General features: G+C 40.1%; 1 protein-coding gene across 1 annotated transcript; it reads right to left on the bottom strand.

Annotated features, from left to right (window-relative positions):
* Window positions 1-261: 261 nt before the first annotated feature.
* Window positions 262-21,568, bottom strand: LOC140338948 (uncharacterized). Its single transcript, XM_072423286.1, has 5 exons — window positions 21,475-21,568; window positions 19,338-19,514; window positions 17,192-17,318; window positions 5,210-5,323; window positions 262-4,805 (listed from the first exon to the last, which is right to left on the bottom strand). The coding sequence occupies exons 2-5, from the start codon at window positions 19,404-19,406 to the stop codon at window positions 1,387-1,389; spliced, it is 3,729 nt and encodes a 1,242-aa protein (XP_072279387.1). The 5' UTR covers window positions 19,407-19,514; window positions 21,475-21,568; the 3' UTR covers window positions 262-1,386.
* Window positions 21,569-22,180: the final 612 nt, after the last annotated feature.

The raw sequence follows: 22,180 nt of genomic DNA, 5'->3' as shown, positions 1-22,180 counted from the left end.
ATATGTTTATTTCTGTATATAGTATGTTACCTTAAAAACTTAACTTATCCAATAAAAAAATTACATTAAAAAAAAGGTAATAGTAATCCCATTCTGAAGTGTAGATGCTCAATGTCAACTTTAATCCCCTTTAAACCATATATAAAAACATTTGGAGATGGATATCAGCAACCTCAGTTCATGTAGTCTTTTTATGGCCGGTGCCCTTCAAGACACAGTAATCATGGCAAAAATTGTAATGAAGACCAGTCAGCCATGATGTAGTGTTGGAAGATTAGGAGTTTATTTGCAAATAACACATTTCCAGAACACTCAAAATTGAATAACCAGATTACAGGAAAAGAACCGTGATGAACTAACATTATTTTCCTCTCTTCTACTACAAAGGTTACATATGCCGCCCCAGGGCTGGACCAATCTCAGAAACCAGGTTGCCAGGATAACTAAAAGGAAAAAAAAATAATACTGCTGGTACCATGGTGTAGTTTCCACCATGGATAATGGATCTATCTTGGCCATTTATTGTCAGTCCACCCAAAGTGGTGAGTTTCTCAGTAACTATGGTGTTGTTGAACTCAAGAAAAAAAAACTTAAAATTTCAGGTCCACTCACCAGTTGTTTCACTCAGGGCTAGATCAGGTGGTTGTTAAGGTTGGGGTAAAATTACTGCTCTCTTGCGCCCTTGAACCAAAATGGAAGACGTTACAAATAGCATCTAATCTACAGCAGCCCATAGGGAATGGGGGTGGCAGCGAGTTGTTTAATAGTGCTCATTAAAATGTTTAAACATTTGTTATAAACCAACACAGAGGCTGGGGCGACCAAGCAGCTGGCGAGGTGCCAACTGGCAGAAACCACCCAGGAAAGTCTGTTTCCACCACTCATCTGAACTTTGTCTTAAGCTTTAAGTGGTTTTCTATTTGATCTATAGTACAGAATACCCAACCAATAAGATTTTTGACAAAAAAGGGAATGTTGCTGGCGCTGACCTATACTGATCATCCAAAGTAAATCATCCTGAGCAACCTTACCTGACCAACCTTGGCCAGTCAACACCAGCCAGAATTGTAGGGAAGCCAACAGACATCCTCCATCAGCAATAAAAATGAATGGAGGCATCTTTGAACTCTTGTCTGGTGGCAAGTAGGAGAGCCAAGTCCAAATGTATTGCCACAAAAGGGTCACCTGAAAACTCAAACTACTGATATCCAACCAAGACCAAAGTATCAGTGGTGGGTGGACTGACTGCTCAAACCATCGTAACATCTCCACCATTTGACCTGAAGGCTTCTAGACCTACAGCAACACATCCACCCCTGGCTGCGACAACTGCTACTGTGACAGAAAACATACAATGAAGGCTAAAGATGCATCTACATGCAGTTATCAGGTACATGCAAGGTGTTTTCCATGTATATGGACCTTTTGGTGGGCCACATAACTGTCTTTCTGGGTGAAGCACTTCCCACATTCCGAACAAACAAAGGGTTTTTCATCTATGTGGAGCTTCTGGTGCGAAACATATGCAGCTTTTTGAGTAAAGCACCTCCCACAGTCAGCGCACTTGAAGGGCTTTTTGTCAGCATGGATCAACTGATGACGAACCAGGTAGACTTTGGCACTGAAACATTTGCCGCACTGTGAACAGCCAAAAGGTTTCTCCCCTGTGTGAATTCTCTGATGGACGACACAACTAGCCTTCTGAGTGAAGCATTTGCCACAATGGGTGCACACAAAGGGTTTCTCGCCAGTGTGGACCCGTTGATGAGCCACGAAAGAGGCTTTTTGGGTGAAGCATTTCCCACATTCTGAACACCTAAAAGGTTTCTCATCTGTGTGAATTCTATAGTGTGCATTATAGCTGGCCTTCTGCGTGAAGCATTTGCCACATTCTGAACATTTGTAGGGCTTGATGTCGGTGTGGATCAACTGATGCCGTACCAGATAGACCTTGGAGCTGAACCGCTTGCTGCATTGGCAGCACTCAAAAGGCTTTTCACCAGTATGAATTCGCTGGTGAACAATGCAACTTGCCTTCTGGGTAAAGCATTTACCACAATGAGTACACACAAAAGGCTTTTCTCCGGTGTGAATTCTCTGGTGTGCCACATAGCCGGCTTTCTGTGTGAAGCATTTTCCACACTCGGTGCACTCAAAGGGCTTTTGGCCAGTATGAATAATCTGATGGCGAACCAGGTAAATCTTAGAGGTGAAACACTTTCCACATTCTGGACAAAGAAATGGCTTCTGGTCAGTGTGGATACGCCGGTGTACTATAAGGTTGGAGGCACTAGTGAAACTTTTGCCACAATGAGAACACACAAAGGGCTTTTCCCCTGTATGGGTCCTCTGGTGGGACACAAAGCTTGCTTTTTGAGTAAAACATTTCCCACAAACCGAACAGGCATAAGGCTTCTCCCCAGTGTGAATCCGTTGGTGGATAATACGGTTGGCAGCATTGGTGAAACACTTGCCACAGTCAGAACAGGGAAAGGGTTTTTCTCCTGTGTGAGTCCGCTGGTGTTCATCAAAGGTTTTCTTCAACCGGAAGCATTTTCCACATACTGCACATTCAAAAGGTCGCTCTCCCGTGTGAATTCTCTGGTGTACCACACAGCTGGCCTTCTGTGTGAACCGTTTGCCACATTGTGTGCACACAAATGGCTTCTCCCCCGTATGAATGCGCTCATGCGCCAAATAGCTTGCCTTCTGGGAAAAGCATTTGCCGCACTCCCTGCAAACAAAGGGCTTCTCACCAGTGTGAACCCGCTGGTGAGTTATGAAGCTTGCCTTCTGGGAGAAGCATTTGCCACACTCATTGCACTCAAAGGGCTTCTCTCCTGTGTGTATCCTATAATGGGCAAGGTAATTTGCCTTCTGGGCAAAACCCCGACCACATTCATTACACTTAAAGGGTTTGTTCTCTGCATGAATCCTCTGATGAGCCATGTATCCACCTTTTTGGGTGAAACACTTGCCACACTGCCCACACTGAAAAGGCTTCTCCCCACGGTGAATGAGTTGATGCCTGACCAGGTAGATCTTGGAGCTGAAGCACTTGCCGCATTCTAGGCAGCCAAAGGGTTTTTCTCCAGTATGAATTCTTTGGTGGACAATGCAGCTTGCCTTCTGTGCAAACCGCTTGCCACACTGGGCACAGACAAAAGGCTTTTCACCTGTGTGAATTCTCTGGTGGACAATACAACTGGCCTTCTGAGCAAAGCACTTTCCACACTGGGAGCAGACATAGGGTTTTTCCCCTGTGTGAATTCTCTCATGAGCCAGATAGCTAGCCTTTTGTGTGAAACATTTTCCGCAAAGCGTACACATAAAGGGTTTCTCCCCTGTATGGATTCGCTGATGCGTGAGGTAACTGGCCTTTTGCGTAAAGCATTTTCCACACAAAGTACACAAAAAAGGCTTTTCACCTGTGTGAACCCGTTGGTGAGCCAGGAAGCTGGCCTTCTGCGTGAAACATTTGCCACACTCCTCACATTTGAAGGGCTTATCTTCATTGTGTATTCTCTGGTGGGCATTAAAGCTGGCCTTCTGCGTGAAGCATTTCCCACAATCAAAACATGCAAATGGTCTTTCACCAGTGTGAACCATTTGGTGCCTTACCAGGTAGATTTTTGAGCTGAAGCATTTATCGCAATCTGTGCATTCAAAGGGCTTTTCACCCGTGTGAATCCGTTGGTGAACAATGCAGCTAGCCTTCTGTGAAAAACATTTGCCACAGTGGGTGCAGACAAAGGGTTTTTCACCTGTGTGAATGCGCTGGTGGGCCAGGTAGCTGGCCTTCTGCGTGAAGCACTTGCCACAGTGAGAACAGCTGAAGGGCTTTTCACCCGTGTGGACCAGCCGGTGTCTTACCAAATAGACTTTAGAGCTGAAGCATTTCCCACACTCGAAGCATACAAAAGGCTTTTCACCTGTATGTATTCTCTGGTGGACTATACAGCTAGCTTTTTGAGTGAACCGTTTTCCGCACTGGAAGCAAACAAAGGGCTTTTCCCCGGTGTGAATCCTCTGGTGGGCGAGGTAACTAGCTTTTTGAGTAAAGCATTTGCCACACTGTGAACAGACAAAAGGTTTCTCGCCTGTATGAATTCGCTGATGAACCACTAGGTTGCCTGTGCTGCTGAAACACTTTCCACAATCTGAGCAGGGAAACGGCTTTTCATTCTCATGAATTCTCAAATGTCTGGTGAGATGGAGGCTTGTTATAAAGCATTTCCCACATACGGAACATAAAAAAGGTTTCTGCTCTGTGTGTATTTTTCGGTGGACGAGAAGATCCGAGGCACTTGCAAAACATTTGCCACATTCGGCACAGGAAAATGAGGTCTGCCCTTTGTGAAGTTTCTGGTGCTTAATGAAACCCAACTTGGACGTGTAGAGGTTACCACAAACTGGGCAGACAAACTGTTTTGTGCAGACTGTCCCGTCCTGGAAAAGCTGAGACTCGTAGTTAAACGGATGCTCTTCACCAAAACAAGACAGAAGGCTCTCATGCTTGATGAAGTCAGCACTAACATCGGACAAGTTCAAGGGTTTCTGCTCATGTATGATTCTTTGGTTATAGTGGGACGGTGAAAAATCTGTCCATGGATCCAATCTTTGCGAGACATGAAATGGGAAGATTCCGTTTGGCTTCTGTAACTTTATGCGAAAGGGGGTTCCTGATGTCATACTTCTGGTAATCCTGGTGGTGTAATAATTGGGGTGTAATCCATCTTGTGCAATCCAGTCTAGTGGGAGGATGTCTGAGGAGGAGGAGGATATGGTCATACTGAAGGGCACATCTGTAAAAATGTAAAGATTCTTTATTACAAAGCATTCCAATTCCTAAAGCACTCCTGCTATTTAATACTATAAAACCCCAACCCTATTTTTCTCCTGGCTTCTTACAAAAAGCACTCTCCTGTTGCCCAACTACCTACCAATGCCCCTGCAAAAAGTCATTTGCAATTGTGAATGTTACCAATATAGTCTATAATTGGAAAAATGAATGTGTTACAAAACTGAGTTCTAGCAATTGGATGATCAAGCCTAGAAAGAACTATTGTGGGGAGGTATGTGACGTGTTACTTTCTTCCTCGTACCCAGAAATATTACCATTTGGCACAACTGGAAAAATAAGCAAATTCATTAAAGGGTTGCTTACAGGGTACACTGATTTGGAATTTTGTCATGCTAAGTGACTGACCTCCATTATAACTCTCCAGAATCATCTTCTTCTCAGATTGCAACATCTCGGGCAAGTATGGTTCCTCTCCTCTCTCAATCATTGATATGACAGAAGGCTTCACACTGTTCCATCCTTACAGATACAAACAGAATACATTAACGTGTATGAAAAAAACATAATTCATGTACATCTAGGTCTTGTGGAAATTTTTCAATGGCAATGTCCTTTTTTCTTAATAGGTGTATGTTTTAGTAACTGTAAATTTCAAATAAGTAAATTGCACCAATTTTGTTGGACATTCCTAGCAAGATTATAGATTTGCCCTGTTGACCTCAAGGCATACATCCAAAAGTGTTGTGGGGGCTTGGGTTGTCTTTCATCTACACTTTATTCATTTTCAGCAGCCTAGACATGTGTATGTAAAAATTATTGTCAGCCAATGCTGTTCTTTATTATTTTAGGATAGATGAGGTTGTAGCAAAAACCCTTTTAAGTATTTTTCCGGTCAAAGTTGCTGCATATACAGATATCATAATAAAGAACTAAAGAAGACCTGACATTCTAAGAAATTTAGAGATTTCCATCTTTTTGTTCAATTTCTGAGAATTTGCTGATCTTATTCAGTCACCCAGATCAATTTGTGGTTAAATTCACCTGTCTTTTATACCATTGAGTCAATAAGAAAGCATGTGGTGTCAAAACAGATGGCTATGAGATGTTGCTGATCCTGTCTTGTAACCCTTCTATATATGATACTATACATTTTTTTTTTTTTACTTGTAATAGTGTAGCATGCATTGAGAGCTTAGGGAGCTTAGTTCTATCTTTAGATATATCCTTTATTAATACTGAGGAAACATTTATGGTCTTTATTTGCATTAATTTTTTTCAGGCATGTTACATAAAAACATATCTACTTCTAAACATCCCCTGGAGAATCGTACCATAGAGCTGAAAAAGACTGACAAATTCTGGATTTTTCTTTGGTTATCTCTAGAAAACTATTAAGCTGCATATTAACACTAGATTTCTGTCTCTGGTTAATAGTCTTCAGTGACTGTTTTTAAATGACAGTAGAATGAACAAAGGCGCTCTTTATCTTTATGCACCTTGGTGTGTCCCTTCTTCCCCCATAGGAAATGAAAATGGGCATCCCAGGTTGGTCATTTAGCAATCCACCTGGCAGATCACTAAACGCAGTTGCTGTAGAAACACTAGACTTTCACCTGAGATTATTGCGACCTATTGCCTAGGGTGACAGTTATTTAGCATGTGAATGTATCTTCAGAGGAGGGATCACAGGGAAATTAAGGGTTATTATATATTATTTTATATAAGATAGATGAAAGAAGTAACATGATACATAGGAGAATAGGATATATCTGGGCTAAATAGAAGAAAGTCTGAACTAAGTATTGTTGACTTTTCATTACAGGGACTAAAGGGTCTTTGTTACACACATAGGCTGATACATCAATCAAAGTCAGAAGTTCTCTCGCGCATTTGTATTCGCGATTTAAAATCGGAGCTCTTCAGTTGATTTATCAACTAAATTCCAGGAGCTGGTGTATTCTCGCGGAAGTTATTAACTGAAATGATCTCTTCGCTGGAGACACGCATTCCCGGCAGTTTGACACTGGCCAGAATTTCTTTCTTTCTAATGGCACATATCCTTCACTTAGCCCTAAAAAAAAATGTTTGTGGTGTTCAAATGTTCGGCCTTGCCACCGGACTAGAAGTTCCCCCAAAAGTCACAAGCAAGGACTAGTTTTCCCCACAAGTCACAAGCACACACACGTTCTTATTTGCTTCTATGGCTATATATGTATATTTGTGTGTGTGTGTGTGTGTATATATATATATATATATATATATGTGTGTGTATATCTAGATATATATATAAGTATATAAATATATACTTCAATAATAACATTATTATTATTATATAGTGTGTATATTTATATATATATATATATTTATATTTATATATATATATGTATGTATATATGTGTGTGTATATATATACGTATATGTGTGTGTATTTATATGTATATATAAATGTGTGTGTTTGTGTATATGTATATATATGTGTGTGTTTGTGTATATATATATATATATATATATATATATACATACACACATATGTGTGTGTGTATATATATATATATATGTTTGTGTGATTGTGTATGTGTATATTGTTTCTAAAACGTTGTTGTTTATTTTTGGGGGGTTTGTTGTTACGTGATCTCCCAGGACATACAGTTTAAAAAGTCAGTTGTGATGGTTTTTAAGCTGTTCCTTTCTCTGAATTGTTTGAAAGACTAAAAACAGCACACATGTCTTTTTAAAACTCAGTTGTTTAATGTGCATAGTTGTGCGCCAAACTTCAGGAGTGTGATGCGCACATTTGTGCGCCAAGGCAGACCCGCTATATGCATTTGAACTGTGTTCTATCGGTTTAGAAAACCTTCCTATGATTTCTGATGTCATGGGCTTGGCTTCAAGCAACATTCATGGATGATATTGCTTCTGGTTAAAGGAGGAATCCACCTTTATGTGCGTCTACTACCAAGCTGAGTTGAGTAAGTCAATATAAAGTTGGCCAAGGTCTAAAATGTCGTTTAAACCTGCATAAACACCCTGAAGGGATGGAAAAGCAAGAAAATGTTTGGGACAAACTGGATTTGTCTCTGGAAATTTGATATACTAGTACTATTTGTTTTGTGTAAACACCTAAATATTGCATACAACACAGTGTATTTATTGAGTAAAATTAAGTTGAGCAACAACACAACATCTAGTCATTTCCAAGAGTGCCTGACCCTGCTTGTGAGGTTGTCAAAAAATGTGGTTTGATGTTGTGCTTGGCAACCTGGACCTCCTTCCATTACCATCAGGTGTGTTGGAATGTGTATGCAACTCAGGTGGACAGCTAATTGATAACCTGTTTGGACAACAAGTGGAAGTGTGCTTTTATACAATAGGGGCAGCACAGCACAACGTGAACAAACCTATAACACTACTACAAATGAACAGAGGAGTTGTGTGGCAGCAAATCAACATGAGTGCAAATGTCAGACTATTTAAAAAAACAAAAAACAAAGAAATAAAAACCATGACAATTTATTCAGAAAAGGACTATGTACATAATACATTCAAATACCAAAATGTGACAATAGGAGAAAGGCAACGAGGGGGGTCAAGTAGCAGTTTGGAGTGGAAACCATGCAGACATTTGTACTCAATACTTGTGGAAAAAATGACAAAACATTGCTGAAGAATTGCTAAACAAAAGAAACTGTAATTACAAACCTGGCACAAAAACATTACACACACACACACAAACCAGTCCAGTTAAAATAGTACTAATGAAAATGCATATGTATTTATATACATTTAAATGTATTTTGACATACACACAAGTGAAATCACTAAATGTTTCTTAATACATATATTATACCATGTTTGCCCATAATCCTTTACTAAAATATTTGATTTCTCTAAAGCCAAACTAGAATGAAATTTTAATCAGGTCACAAATGTTTGTTCACATTTTTTTTACACTCATACTATTGTGTGATGACATATTTGAAAGTGCTACTTAGTATATATCCAGCTTGATAAAAATTAAGCTGGGTACACACATGCAATTCTTGTCGTTGGAAAGAATCTTTTATGATCCTTTCCAATGATAAGAACCGCACAATGCATGAACGAGTGCTGTACATACAGCACTGTTCTGCTCTATGGAGAGGGAAGAACGACAGAGCGGCACCCTGCTGTGCGCTCTCCCCCTTCCCTTGCATTAGGATCGCTCGTAGTTCATCGTTTGTGGATCTGCCAGGACGGATCTATGGAATATGAATTACGCTGGCTGTACACGCGCCAGATTCTTGCCCGATAAAGAAAAAGTATCAAAACAACAAGTACAACAAATTTAACTATAAATGAAGCAAGTTTGTGACAGAGTAGAATGTAACATTTAAAAAGTAGCACTTACACACAAAAATCAAGCACTAAAGATTCAAACTAACCTGTAATCGACTGAAGATGCGCACAGAACAGGGAGCAGGTGTGCGCTAATCAATTGCTATCACCTCACCATTGAGTTTAACATCTCCTTCTGAATCGCGCAGCTGAAAATTAATCGCCTTATTTGGCCTATTCAAGATCTTTGATCATTTTTGCAGGAAACCGGCAGGCAAGTTCACTAGAATTCGGCCCCCGCGGTAATAGAACTTGATGACCAGCGTGTTTTTGCATGCAGCGAGCATATGCGCATTTGGTTGATAAATCATGCTTATTATGAGGATGTGTTCTATGCCTCAAATCATGTGGTGGGTTTTATTATACCGTACTTTTTGCCGTATTAAACGCACTTTTTCTTCCCCAAAACTGGGGGGGGAAAGTTGGTGCGTCTTATACGAGAAACACCGTGTTAAAAAATAATTAAAATAACATACTCACCCGATACCCCGATCCTGCGTGCGTCTCCTCTCCTCGATGCTGGCTGCAGCGTGTGTCTCCTGCTTCCTGCAGAGCAGAGCGAGAAGATGCCGGCACACGCGACCCCGCGATTCTGAACCCGGAAGTACGCTGGAAGCAAGCTGATCCCTGCCCTAACAGAGTTCCCCGGCGGAATAAAAGGTACCAGTAAGTGATCAGAAGGGGAATTTAAATCGGCACAGAGTGATCAGAAGGGGAATTTATATTGGCAGAGTGATCAGAAGGGGAATAATTTAAATTGGCACAGAGTGATCAGAAGGGGAATACGGTATGAATGGCACATGAGTGATCAGAAGGGGAATAGTACAGTATTTGGTTCAGAATCATTTTTTTCCTAGATTTTCCTCCTTTAAAATTGGGTGCGTCTTATATGGGAGCGTCTTATACGGCAAAAAATACGGTAATTATTATTATTTTTATTAATATTATTAAACGGTATTTATATAGTACCAACATATTACACAGCGCTGTACATTAAATAGGGGTTGCAAATGACAGATATGGGCAGTGACATAGAAGGAGGAGAAGAACATGCCCTGAAGAGCTTAAAATCTAAGAGATGACAGAAAAGACAGAAGAACATGGGTAGGCAAGTTTGAAAAGATGGGTTTTAATTGCTGTTTTAAAAGAGCAGAAAGTAGGATCAAGCCGAATTAGATGACCATTCTGAATGGGAAGACCAATCACGAGAGTCGGGGTAACTCTAGAAAAGTTGTGGAGCCATGTGTGTGACGAGGTTATGAGTAGGGAAGTCAAGAGAACAACAAAGAAAGGCAGCAGAGGAGGAGTGGTGGGAAGGATGGATAAGTCTGGCTGCAGCATTCATAAAAGATTGCAGAGGAGAGATTCAGGTTTAAGGAATACCAGAGAGAAAGATGGTACAGTAGTCCAAAGGGTAGATAAGAGCATGTACAAGAAGTTAGGTGGTCTCTGGGGACAAATAGAGGCAGATTTTGTAGATGTTACGCAGGTGGGAGTGACAGGACCTGGAAATGTTCCAAATATAGAAGGTAAAAAAGAGGGCAGAAGGTGATGCGAAAACAACATGCATGAGGGGAGGGCCGAATTCTGGTATTACCAGAAATACGTCAGGGGGGTGTGAGGTGGAATGTGAGGGGAGTGGATGATAAGTTCTGTTTTATCCAGTTTCCCAGGGTTAAAAATAATAATGCTGTATATTATAGAGTGTGATGTCAAATATTTTGGAGTGGGATGGGTTCTGTATCACATATCACAGGGGGAGGGGTGGCTTCTTTTTCAGATATAATGAGGTAGGCTGGGTTCTATGTCAAAAATTAGGAGGTAGGATGGGTTCTATGTCTCATATTACAGAGACAGATTCTATGTCGCATATTATGGGCTTAGGGTGGTATCTATGTCACATATCAGATGGTGGAATGGGATCTACATCACATATAATGAGGTGGGGTGAATTCTGTGTCACATATCACAAGGTGGAATGAATTCTATATCACATACCACAGGGACAGATTCTCTGTCATATAATATGCGATGGGGTTAATTCTATGTCACATATCACAAGGTGGGATGGGTTCTATGTCGTATAATATGGGGAGGGACTGGCTCTATGTCACATATTGACGGGTGAGATAGGTTCTATGTCACATATCACAAGGTGGGATCAGTTATGTCACATATTAAAAGGTGGGATGGGTTTTGTGTCATATATTATAGAGCTAGATTGCATCTATGTCACATATCACAGGGACAGAATCTGTGTCGCATGTCACATGGTGAGATAGGTTCTATGCCACATAATATAGGGAGGGACATAATATGTCACATACTGAGGGGTGATATAGGTTCTGTGTCACATATCAGAGGGCAGGATCTGTTCTTTGTCACATATTATGAGGTGGGCTGGGTGTTGTTTCATATATTATACAGCTGGATGGGTTCTATGTCACATATTATGGGATGCACTGGATCCTATGTCATATATTACATAGTTGGATTGGAGAATTTCAGTTATACACTGATTAGGAAAGAATTCTGTGATACAGGGATGAGTTCTATAATGCATATAACTGGGGTAGGTGAAGTTATGTGATAGTTTAGCGGGATATGTTCTGTACAATCTATAATGGGGGAGGGGACTTTGATACAAATAACTGGGTGAGTTCTGTTACACATATAATGTGGTGGGAGGAGTTATGTAATACACCTTACAGTGGTGATCTCTGTATAAAACATAGGTGGCAAAAGTTCTGTGGTTTACAATACAATGGAGGAAAGAATTCCATAGAACACATTTTAGAGATGGGTTCTATGATAATATACTGTGGAGGTTGAATTGGTTATCTGCCCTTAAAACAAGGGTGGTTTCTTTGATAGATAATATAGGGAGGTGGTAAGTTACTGGGGTGGGAGGGGTTTGGTGATAAATATTACTGGGAGGGAATGTTTTTATTTACGCATATTACTTGTGTGAAAGGAGTACTGGTATGTATGTTGCTTTGGTGGAAACGTTTTGATTTTTATTACTAGGTGTAAGGGATTTTGGGACACATATTGCTAGTGTTAGAAGGTTCTATAAATGATATAACTGAGGTGAAATAGGTTTGGGAACAGATGTTACTGGAGTGGCAAAGGTTCTGGGACAGGTTTTATTAAGATGGGATAAGTTCTGAAAGAGATATTACGAGGGTTGGATACGTTCTGAAAGAGATATTACGGGGGTGAGATAGGTTCATAGACAAATATTACTAGGGTGGGATAGGTTGTGGGACATAATTTACTGGAGGGATAGCTTCAGGAAGAGGTAATACTAGGGTGGGACAGATTCTGTGAGCGATATTACTGGGGTGGGATAGGTTATGAAACAGATGTTACTTTTGTGGGATAGGTTCCAAGACACATAATACTGGGCTGGCATAGGTTATGAAACAGTTACTACTAAGGTGGGGTAGGGTATGGAACAGCTATTACTGAAGTGGGATGGGTTGTGGAACAGATATTACTGAAGTGTAATTGGTTCCAAGACACATATTGCTAGAGTTGGATAGGTTCTGGAACAGTTCTTACGGGTTGGGATAGGCTCTGGGACAGATATTACTGGGGTGGTATAGGTTCTGTGACACATATTAAGGGGTATAAAAAGGGATTGTTTTGGTGGAAAGGCTCTGTGCCAAATATTACTAGTGAGGACGGGTTGTGTGATACATATTACTGAGTGTGAGGGGTTCCGGGACACATAATATTGGGGTTAGTAAGGTTGTGAAAAAGATTTTACTGAGGTGAGAAAGGTTCTAGAAAAGATGATACTGGAGATTGATAGGTTCTGGAACACATATAAATGAGTGGGGTAGGTTCTGGAAAAGATATTACTGGGGTATGATAGGTTCCAAGACACATATTACTGGGGAGAAAAAGGTTCCACTACACATATTACAGGGGTGGGATAGGTTCCAAGAAACATAATAATGGGGTGGGATAAGTTCCAAGACACATATTAATGGGGTGGAATAGATTGCAAGACACATAATATTGGGGTGGGATAGGTTAGAACTGGGGTAGGGTAGGTTCAGGGATAAGATATTACCAAGGTGGAATGGGTTGTGGGACAAATACTACTAGAGAAGGAAGAATCTGGTGCTGAATACTATCAGTGGGATGCATTCAGCACCAGATATTACAGGGCTGGGACACATTTTAATGTAAAAGGTTTAGTTTTCATAACTGGGAAATAATTTGGTTCTATATCACTAGTTACCCGATTCGAAAGGCTAGTGTACTTAGTATTCATCAGGCTCACTCTGATGTGCCCCAAGGATTTTGCAATCTTTTTTTTTTCTTTCACAATTAGACATAATTGAATAAATAAAAGTTTAACCAAGTGACCAACTATAACCATAATACCTAGTGACCCCTAATAGTTACTAGCACTCGGCTTCTTTTACAATTAAACATAATCTAATTTGTTGTTAAATTGTGTGTCTAATAAAGCAGATCAAGCTAAAACTTTGAACCAGGTGACCAAGTATTACCCTGTACTTACCTACTACATATGCTTTTTACTACCAATTCCACATCTGGATACATTTATTGTCTACTCACCCTACTTCACCTAACTCCAGGCACACTGTATTTCAGCTCTAAATTATGTCCCAATCATATGACAGATCTACCTGCTTCTATCAACATGCATACTATTAAATACTATGACAGGGAGTTATACTATAAAGTACAAACACACAAAATAGTGTACAGACCTTGACAGATTCTAAACTGCATACTGTCTCATCACCTTTTGATAGGAGTTAGGTTGTAATCAGAATAAAACATAAAATAGCCTGTACTTTATAGACATTTTACATTGATCTGCTCTTTAGTTCTTCTTTAACATATAATAGATAGAAAACAATAGACCTTCAACAACACACATAAAGAACAATTGCACAGAAAAATGTGGGGTGGTAATATTTTTATTAAAATAAAACAATGTTCTGATCAAGTACCATATTCCCATTTAAAGCTAACCTTCAGGAACAAAGCTAAATACACATATGAAATACATATATAGCAATTTTACCTACCAAAGAATTTGTATTTCTGTTCATTCAGTCTCAAGATATACATATCTCTGACACACAGCACAATCCTGGCAGACATATTGCAATGCCTTTTTTTCTCTTTTGATGCTTTTGTGTGCTGTGCCACAGGGTGTTGAAATACATTACAGCATCAGAATGCACTACACAAAACAAACTTCTTTTTATCCTGGTGGTGTAAACTAAGGCTACAGGACATAATACAGGTTGTCTTGTTCTTAAGTTGGGGCCTTGTTGGAAAATGTGGCCCAACACCACATAATGCTGCTAGTATTTATTGATAATATTTACAGACAACTATTTAATACTAACTAGGTAAACTAATGTTTTTGAGGCACTGTTAAGCATCACACCAAATCGGACCAGAGGCTTCAATGAGGATGAACAAATTTTGATGAGTGTTTATTATGTTTTTATTGATTTTTTTACAACTGAGAGTGTTAGTCCAAATAGAGGAACACTGGCTCTAATGTGAAAATGTTCATTATTATTACAAATTGCATACTGTACCAGACAACCAACGTCATCTCTAACCACCTTCATCAATGTTTGAAGTGTGAATTTGGACTGCAAGCTGCAACAACAACCTAAATAAAGTATTTAAGAATGATTCAAGTGAAACATCAGTGGGATGAAGATGATGACCAATATTTTTTTTTATTATTTAATGCTTTTATAGGTGCATGATGTCTAAAAAAAACTTACCCCATGAATAGAAAATGTCTCATCACTGTGCAGTTAAAGAATTGGAATAAAACAATGGTCAGAATACGTGCACTTTATAAATGTTTTAGCTTCCTAAAAATCTGAAGTCAAATCAGGCAACTTTGCAAATACAACTTTTAACTGTCTCTTGCTGCCCCTCAAGAACTCAAGAATTAATAATTAATTCACATTTCTTTTAATTTTCTGATACTGCCTTCTGCAGATATCAGAGGCTCGCTACAAAATAAGCTCTATCATAGGATTTGGATAAATGTTCCTTAACCTGGTTCACAATTGGTTGGTAGAGTTTGAAAAAATAAAAAATATGGCCTTTATATCCAGCTTATCTTTCAAATGAATTTTCTTTTGTACCTAATCCTTGACACTGCACTGTACTGAAGAAATGTGGGTAACCCATGAAAGTTTGATTCTATGGATATGTGAATTTGAAGGTTCTCCCAATATTTGTGAGGGTACCAGGTGCTTTGGTATCTTGCTCAGCTATACACTGCTAAGTTCCTTCTTAAATGCCTAATTTGTATATGACAGAAGGGGTCCTCGAGTGTGGTAAATGGTTATATATATTTTTGCTACCATATAAGTGAAAAAAATAATTTAAAGAATAACTCAAAGCATAGTACCCATCCCCCACTAATTGCTCAGTTAGTTTCAAATTAAAACTCTAATCTAAATGCCCAATCTACTCACCAAAAATTGTGGTCTGTGTCACCAGATCCAAGTCTTCAGGAGTTCACATCACTGCCTGATGATGTCAGGCATGGCATGGGCACAGCCTATAGAGCTGTGGGCACTCATTAGCACTCCTGAAGCAGTAATGAAATGGACACTGACCTTTTTTTCTTGTGACCATTAACATTACTTGCCAAAAGGACACAATGCTGTATTTTGTATTCCATGGACGCTTTAATAAATGTTTTCTATACAGCTTGCAGATGGTTTGTGAAGCTTGTCTGATGCCATTGTGTAACAGGCACATTATAACAGCAGACCTAATTAAACAATCCTATTCAGCTCATACCAAGATAATTCCCTGAAAACCTGTTTCCTTTTCTGCAGTATGGAATTATTCTGCTTGTTACAGGGTGGCATCAGACACTGCCAACCAAGCTATCTGATATTTGTTGGCCCCTCTTCACCATTTGGTCCAGATTCTTCAAGGTTTCTAGTCATCTGTTGGTCTCTCCTCCCTCGCTGCATGTTGGTGGCATTTAGTAGTCACATTGGTGGTTTCCTTACAATGCAACCACAGCAACCATCCCTCATTGAAAAATACCCTTCTTGACTCTTAGCAAGGTCAACTCTATTCTGGGTGAATTGTTTTCCTTCAGCCTGTTCTTAGAGCATGCTGTGAGCTCTGACCCACACTTCTCAGATCCCAGCAGGTGCACATACAGATATCAGTAATAAGCATTTTTACAAATCTCAAAGGGGTCTAATTATACTTGACAAGCCTGTTATGCAGTACATGTGACACAAACTTACCTACATCCCATGACCTTTAATAGGCCTTTCTGTGATTACAGAAATCTTCTGGAAGGCATTCCCAAAAGATTTTGCAAAGCGTCTGTGATGCATTGTGCCTATTCAACAAAAGTACAATTTGTGAAGTTGGGGGGTTGATGTTAAATGATAATAACTGGCTTCCAATTAGTAATTCAATTCATCTTAAAATTGTGGAATTGGATTGAGATCCCGGCTCTTTGCCAAATATTTGTGTTCTTCTACAACAAACTAGAGGTGGCAATGTGCAAAGAGAAACAGTCATGCTGGAACTGAAAAGAACTTTACCCAAATTGTTGCCAGAAGGTTGTAAATGCACAATTGTGTAAAATGTCTTTGTAAGCTGTAACATTACCAGTACCTTTCACTGGAAACACATTCAATAATCTTGAGAAGATTCTCATACCTTTGGCCATATAGTTACATGTGATGGTCAGTTGTCCATGTTTGGTCATATACATAGCTGTGATGGTCAGGTGTTCAGAAATTTTTGGTCATGTATTGTACTGCCTAGTGTCTACAAAGGACTCCAGTCAACCAATTTGTGGAATTCACCATTTTTACTTTTCCTTTTATGATTGTCGCTGTGCACATCTAGCAATAACACCAAATACCTACCAATATTCTTTCAAAAACAAAACCTGTAATAAAAACTGCAATTGGAAAAAAGAAGGAAAAGGTGTATCATTGGTCTTACCTAGTGACTGGAGGGTTTGATAATTTTCAATCATCACCTCCCTGTACAGATCTTTATCTTCTTTGTTTAGGTAATCCCACTCATCCTTGGAGAAGTAGACGGAAATGTCATCGAACGTAGCTTGTTCCTGCAAGAGAAGATTCTATGATCAATGTAACTGTTCCTTAAGGGTGGAGACCTTCTGCCTGGGGACAACCTAGTGGGTAACTAAATTTCAATCTCTTTCTATACAGGATAAACTACCGGAGGAGCAGAATCCTGTACACATACAATATGTGCATTGTTTTGGAACCTGCCGATTATAAATTAAAGTAAAATTGATTGGATTGGTTGGTCAAGTGCAAATCTGTTGAAGGAACTGCATGTACTTTCCAAGTCTATGCAGACACTTTCCCAGACCGAGAGGCAAATAATCAGTTAAGTATTTTGAGTGTTAACAGTCTTTTGCTCTCAGTAAATTAATTGAATTTATGTGCCTCTAAACTAACTAAAAATGTGATCAGTCCAGGAAGAGTCATTTCCCTAGCATTGCCCAAATACTGTACATATTTGCACACCATAGTCCTCTTCTGGCAATGTCTAGTAACTGTCTGCACTGGCCCAGCTCCTCCAACCCTTTCTTTACCTCTCTAGGCAAACTTTTTTTATGAATGCTGGGAAAGAAGCGAAGGCAAATACTATACAGCTGTGTAATATTGTGGCTGTTGAGTCTACTGAGGCTGCTGACATTACATCCAAGATGGAGGGCACGTGCTGCAATTTCAAGGCTGTAGGATGCATACAGAAGGGAGAATTTTACATGAAAATATATGCTCACCTTACAAGCACATAAAATCTTATGGGAAGTTCCCATGATACAAAAGGGCAACTCATTCTCTGTTCCTTCCTCAGCAGTGCTGTTTATTTGTTTGATATACAGGTAGTCCCCGAGTTAAGGACATCCGACATACAGACGACTCCTAGATGAACTGGACTTCCCTGCTCCTTTGTGTGCAGGGCGGAGGCTTGATGGGGGAGGGACTGTTCGCATGACTTGCAGAAGAAGTCTTTTGATGTTTTGCAAGCTCTTGTAATTATTGACCATGACAAACTCTGCAGTTGTTTCATTCTGCATATCAAAGCACAGCTTGCTCCAGAAATTACTGAATATCCAGGCTCCATAAAGTTTTTTTTGCTTTGTTTGTGATTAACTAACATTGAGGATTTTAAACAGTAGCTGACACCACATTGCCTAATATGTTGAGACAAACATCTGTCCTAATGCATTTAATAAAGTAATGTACCTGTTCTGACTTACATACAAATTCAACTTAAGAACAAACCTACAGTCCCTATCTTGTATGTAACCCGGGGACTACCTGTACTGCAATCTTGGTAATGCAGACACATACACAATATAAAGGAGTGCTGGTACATAAGCTGGAAAAAAGGTAAAAGTGGTTAAATTGATTTTATTATTATCTTAAAGCTGAGCTATAGGCAAACATTCAAATAAAAAAGTGTATGTTTTCGAAACAAAATAATTGTTGACCAAGTTTGAAGTGTTAGCTTATCCTCTTACACTTCAGAGAGATCATCACTTTTTCCATGAAAGGACTGACTAATAAAACCTCTTTAGAGCCCACCTACCCATCCACTAACCTACAATTGCTGGCTCCCCTGCCCATCCTTCACTTAGCTGAGCTCCGTAACAGAGATTACACAGTGTTGCTGATGTCATCCTTGTGTGACAGTGTAAAGACCTTGTGATTGGCCCTTATCTGAAGCACTGCATTCTGCATTCTGAGAGGAGATTATATGCCCCTTTTTATTTATACCTGGAAGTACCAGGTATTTGTTGATTGCTCTGACAGAGCAAAGGAGGAAGTATTGGTGGGTCAGAAATGGGATTCCAACAAATGGTCACTTTGCCATTTATTAGAATAAGCCCAAGCTTTGTCCATACAGCAATAGACTAACTGTGTACTCCACTGTCCACAAATTTTTATGTATTTGTAGACCCTGACACTGAATGGTAGCCATAAAGGCAATTACCAATATCAATACATAACCTAATCAGGAGGAGCACAAACTATACCCTGTGCTCTATGTTCATAGTAATGGAGGGGCAATCACTGGACTCTGTCTCTGATAATTCACTACGTACCTCTCCAGTCAGGTGGTTCAGCTCAGGGGTGGAGGCAAAACAATCTTCAACTGTTTGCACACTAGCCATATTCAGGAGATGTGACAACAAAGTCCTTATTAGCAGTTAGGGCACTACATTCTACTCGTCGGTGGGAGGTGGGAGGGGCTTCTGTACTTCTGCGTCCATCTTGTTCCACTGAGAAAGTGAAAACATTGCATTAGTATTGTGTATGTGTGTGTGTGGGGGGGGGGAGGGGGTTGAGGCATGGGTATGACATGGAGAACATGCACTTTTACCATAGGGTGGAGTCTAATCTGCCCCTGACTTGCCCACCCAAGGTTACAGTGTAAGTTCTGATTTCCCTAAGCACCATACAGGTAATATACTTACCTATCTGAGTTCCCATAGACCAATAGTCTGACATTTCTCTGCCTCCCAGTCACTCCTCTGGGTATGAAGAATTCCCACTAGTTGCTGATTACTCCTCTCTTACTTGTTACTATAGGATGTAAGCATCTGCAGGATCTTTCAGAATCCTTTTCACTGACAAAAGACTGCACAAGCACTGTACATACAGCGCTGTTCTGCTCTATGGAGAGGGGGGGGGGATAAGAAAGATGGATTGGCACCCCACTGCGCTCTCAGATTCTCGTAGGCAATTATCACATGAGAATCGTCTGACGTATGTATGTGACTTAAATCTAATTTGTAAACTCCTTCTAATCCCTTAATATACCCCTTGGTTGTGCTACAACTCTTTTTCTGATCATTCAATTATTCTGATCCTAACCCCTAACTATAAATCTAACCCAAAAAAAGGTAAACTATCCAAAACGTATATTTCCATATTTGTTAAAAGGCCCCCAAAACTACTGAGCTCTTTATGAGGTGTCTCAGGTATGAACACCCGGTGTCCCCATTATGAGGTGTCCCTGCCATCCCTGCTGGATTTTAGATTTATTTATGTATTATAAAAAGTGCAACAGGAGAGGTGCTGGGAACACTGACAAATTCAAGGTGGACAGGATAAGAGTTGGGGAACTGACCAATTTCACCAAGACCCAGCCTGTAAAATATCAGTCAGGGACTTCTATGGATCTGTACACTGATATTATGTATAGATAAAAAGAAGAATAGATGAATGGATGGATAGATGGATGGAGCTATGGACTGATGAAAGGAAAGGTGGATGGATGGTACATAGATGGATGGATGAAAAGAAAGATAGATAAATGAATTGATGGAGCAATGGATGGATGGATGGATGGATGGAACTTTGGATTGATTAAAGATGGATGAATGAAACAGATTGATAGATGGATGGATAGATAGTGTGGATGAATTAAATGATACATCTATGGATAGAGAAATGAAAGAAGGATGAAGTGATGGATGGATGGAAGGATGCTGAGAAGTATGGGCAGACACCGAGAGGTACAAAGTGTTCCAGTGCATGAGCGTCCCGGACCCCCCTCATCCAACAGATGTCCAATGCATGGATGAGTGGAAGGAAGGACAGATGGATGGCTTGATGGACATATGGAATGATGCATAAAGTGAGAAGAGCCAGATGAAAACATTTGTCCTACAATTTTTGCTAAAAAACTATAGATCCATCTATACATGCAGTGTCTTTGTGTAAATATGTTTTATTTATATATTGAAGTAAAATAAAACTGCCTTTCCTGCAGAAAAGTAAACCAGAACAAAAATCAAGATTCTCCAGAAGCGATCAATCATATGAAGCGTTTTGTTTGTGGTAAAATCATACAGGTTATTTGATTGGTGGGTTTGTCTGCAAACTTTTTCTGCCCTCCCCTCCCCCATACCTGTATCTGTGAGGCTCTCCCCTCATAGTTTACTGATGACTTTATCTTAACTTTCACATTGTCCTTGTGTGTGGCTCCTCATTGCTCCCCTCACGGAATATAAATGGGATCTGCACATAAGCCAGCAATGGGAGAGCTGGGTGCAGGGCTCTTACATTAGGATGCTCTGGGGATAGAGATAAAGATGGGGCTGAAGGCCATAGGCAGGCTACCTGCAGGCTGGCTGATGGAGCACCTATACAGGCCTATGCCACCCCCTCCTATCCCAGCATCCCTTATTTAGGAACCCTCAGCTGTCACAAAAGCCTTCTTCATCCTTTACCTACCTGTCTGTGCGCTCCCAGCACCTTTTCCCCTCCCGCACTATTTTCTTCACCGTCCGTATCCGGACAGGAGAGGGGGGCTTTCACTGCGCATGCGCTGAGGACCACACAGCCTCCCCGGCTAGAAGCGCAGTGCGCCCGCGCATAGACTCCTGGCAATGAGGAAGTTGGTTGTCAGGGCGACGAGGATGCTTGGCTTGACGTAACCATGAGGAAGAGCCGGAGCGGCCATGCTCGGCCAGGGCAAAGTGCCAACTGGCAAGTTGGATGTGAGCTCCCTGTAAAATTTCTTAAAATAGCTATTTTTTACCCAAAGCCAAAACCTGTATTTTTTTATTTGGGATAGAATATAAAACATTTTTTGAAGGGAAGCTTATGTTCGCATATTTAAAAATACAATTTCTGCAAGGGAAATCTCACACATTTGTCACAGCAAAAAGTATATCTGTTTGATTATCCTACCAATGCTTTTCCAATAACTCATAATGTTGAATTTCTCATTTCTCATTCATTTTCTGTACCAATGACAGTGGTTACCAGGAAACACTGGGAGGTAATGGTGAGGGTAAGACTCCCAGTAGGGGCACAGACAGCCAAAAAAACAAGGAACATATTTTGGTTTTGATATTTCAACCTACATACTGCACTGAAACATCCACCCAACCTTCCTTCCCTCACTAAATATCTACAAATGTTAGGTTTAAGGTTT

Source organism: Pyxicephalus adspersus, chromosome 10 (genome assembly GCF_032062135.1).
Source record: "Pyxicephalus adspersus chromosome 10, UCB_Pads_2.0, whole genome shotgun sequence".
Classification (NCBI taxonomy): domain Eukaryota; kingdom Metazoa; phylum Chordata; class Amphibia; order Anura; family Pyxicephalidae; genus Pyxicephalus; species Pyxicephalus adspersus.
Note: the sequence above shows the minus strand (reverse complement) of the source record. Positions and strands in the feature narration are given on the sequence as shown.

What these genes read in the sequence shown, in the direction of transcription:
- LOC140338948 (XM_072423286.1), bottom strand. Translation starts at nt 19,406, where the DNA reads ATGGCTAGTGTGCAAACAGTTGAAGATTGTTTTGCCTCCACCCCTGAG. An exon ending in TGAACCACCTGACTGGAGAG is followed by an intron (nt 17,319 to 19,337) that starts GTACGTAGTGAA and finishes CTTCTCTTGCAG; the next exon opens with GAACAAGCTACGTTCGATGA. An exon ending in TCTGGAGAGTTATAATGGAG is followed by an intron (nt 4,806 to 5,209) that starts GTCAGTCACTTA and finishes ACATTTTTACAG; the next exon opens with ATGTGCCCTTCAGTATGACC.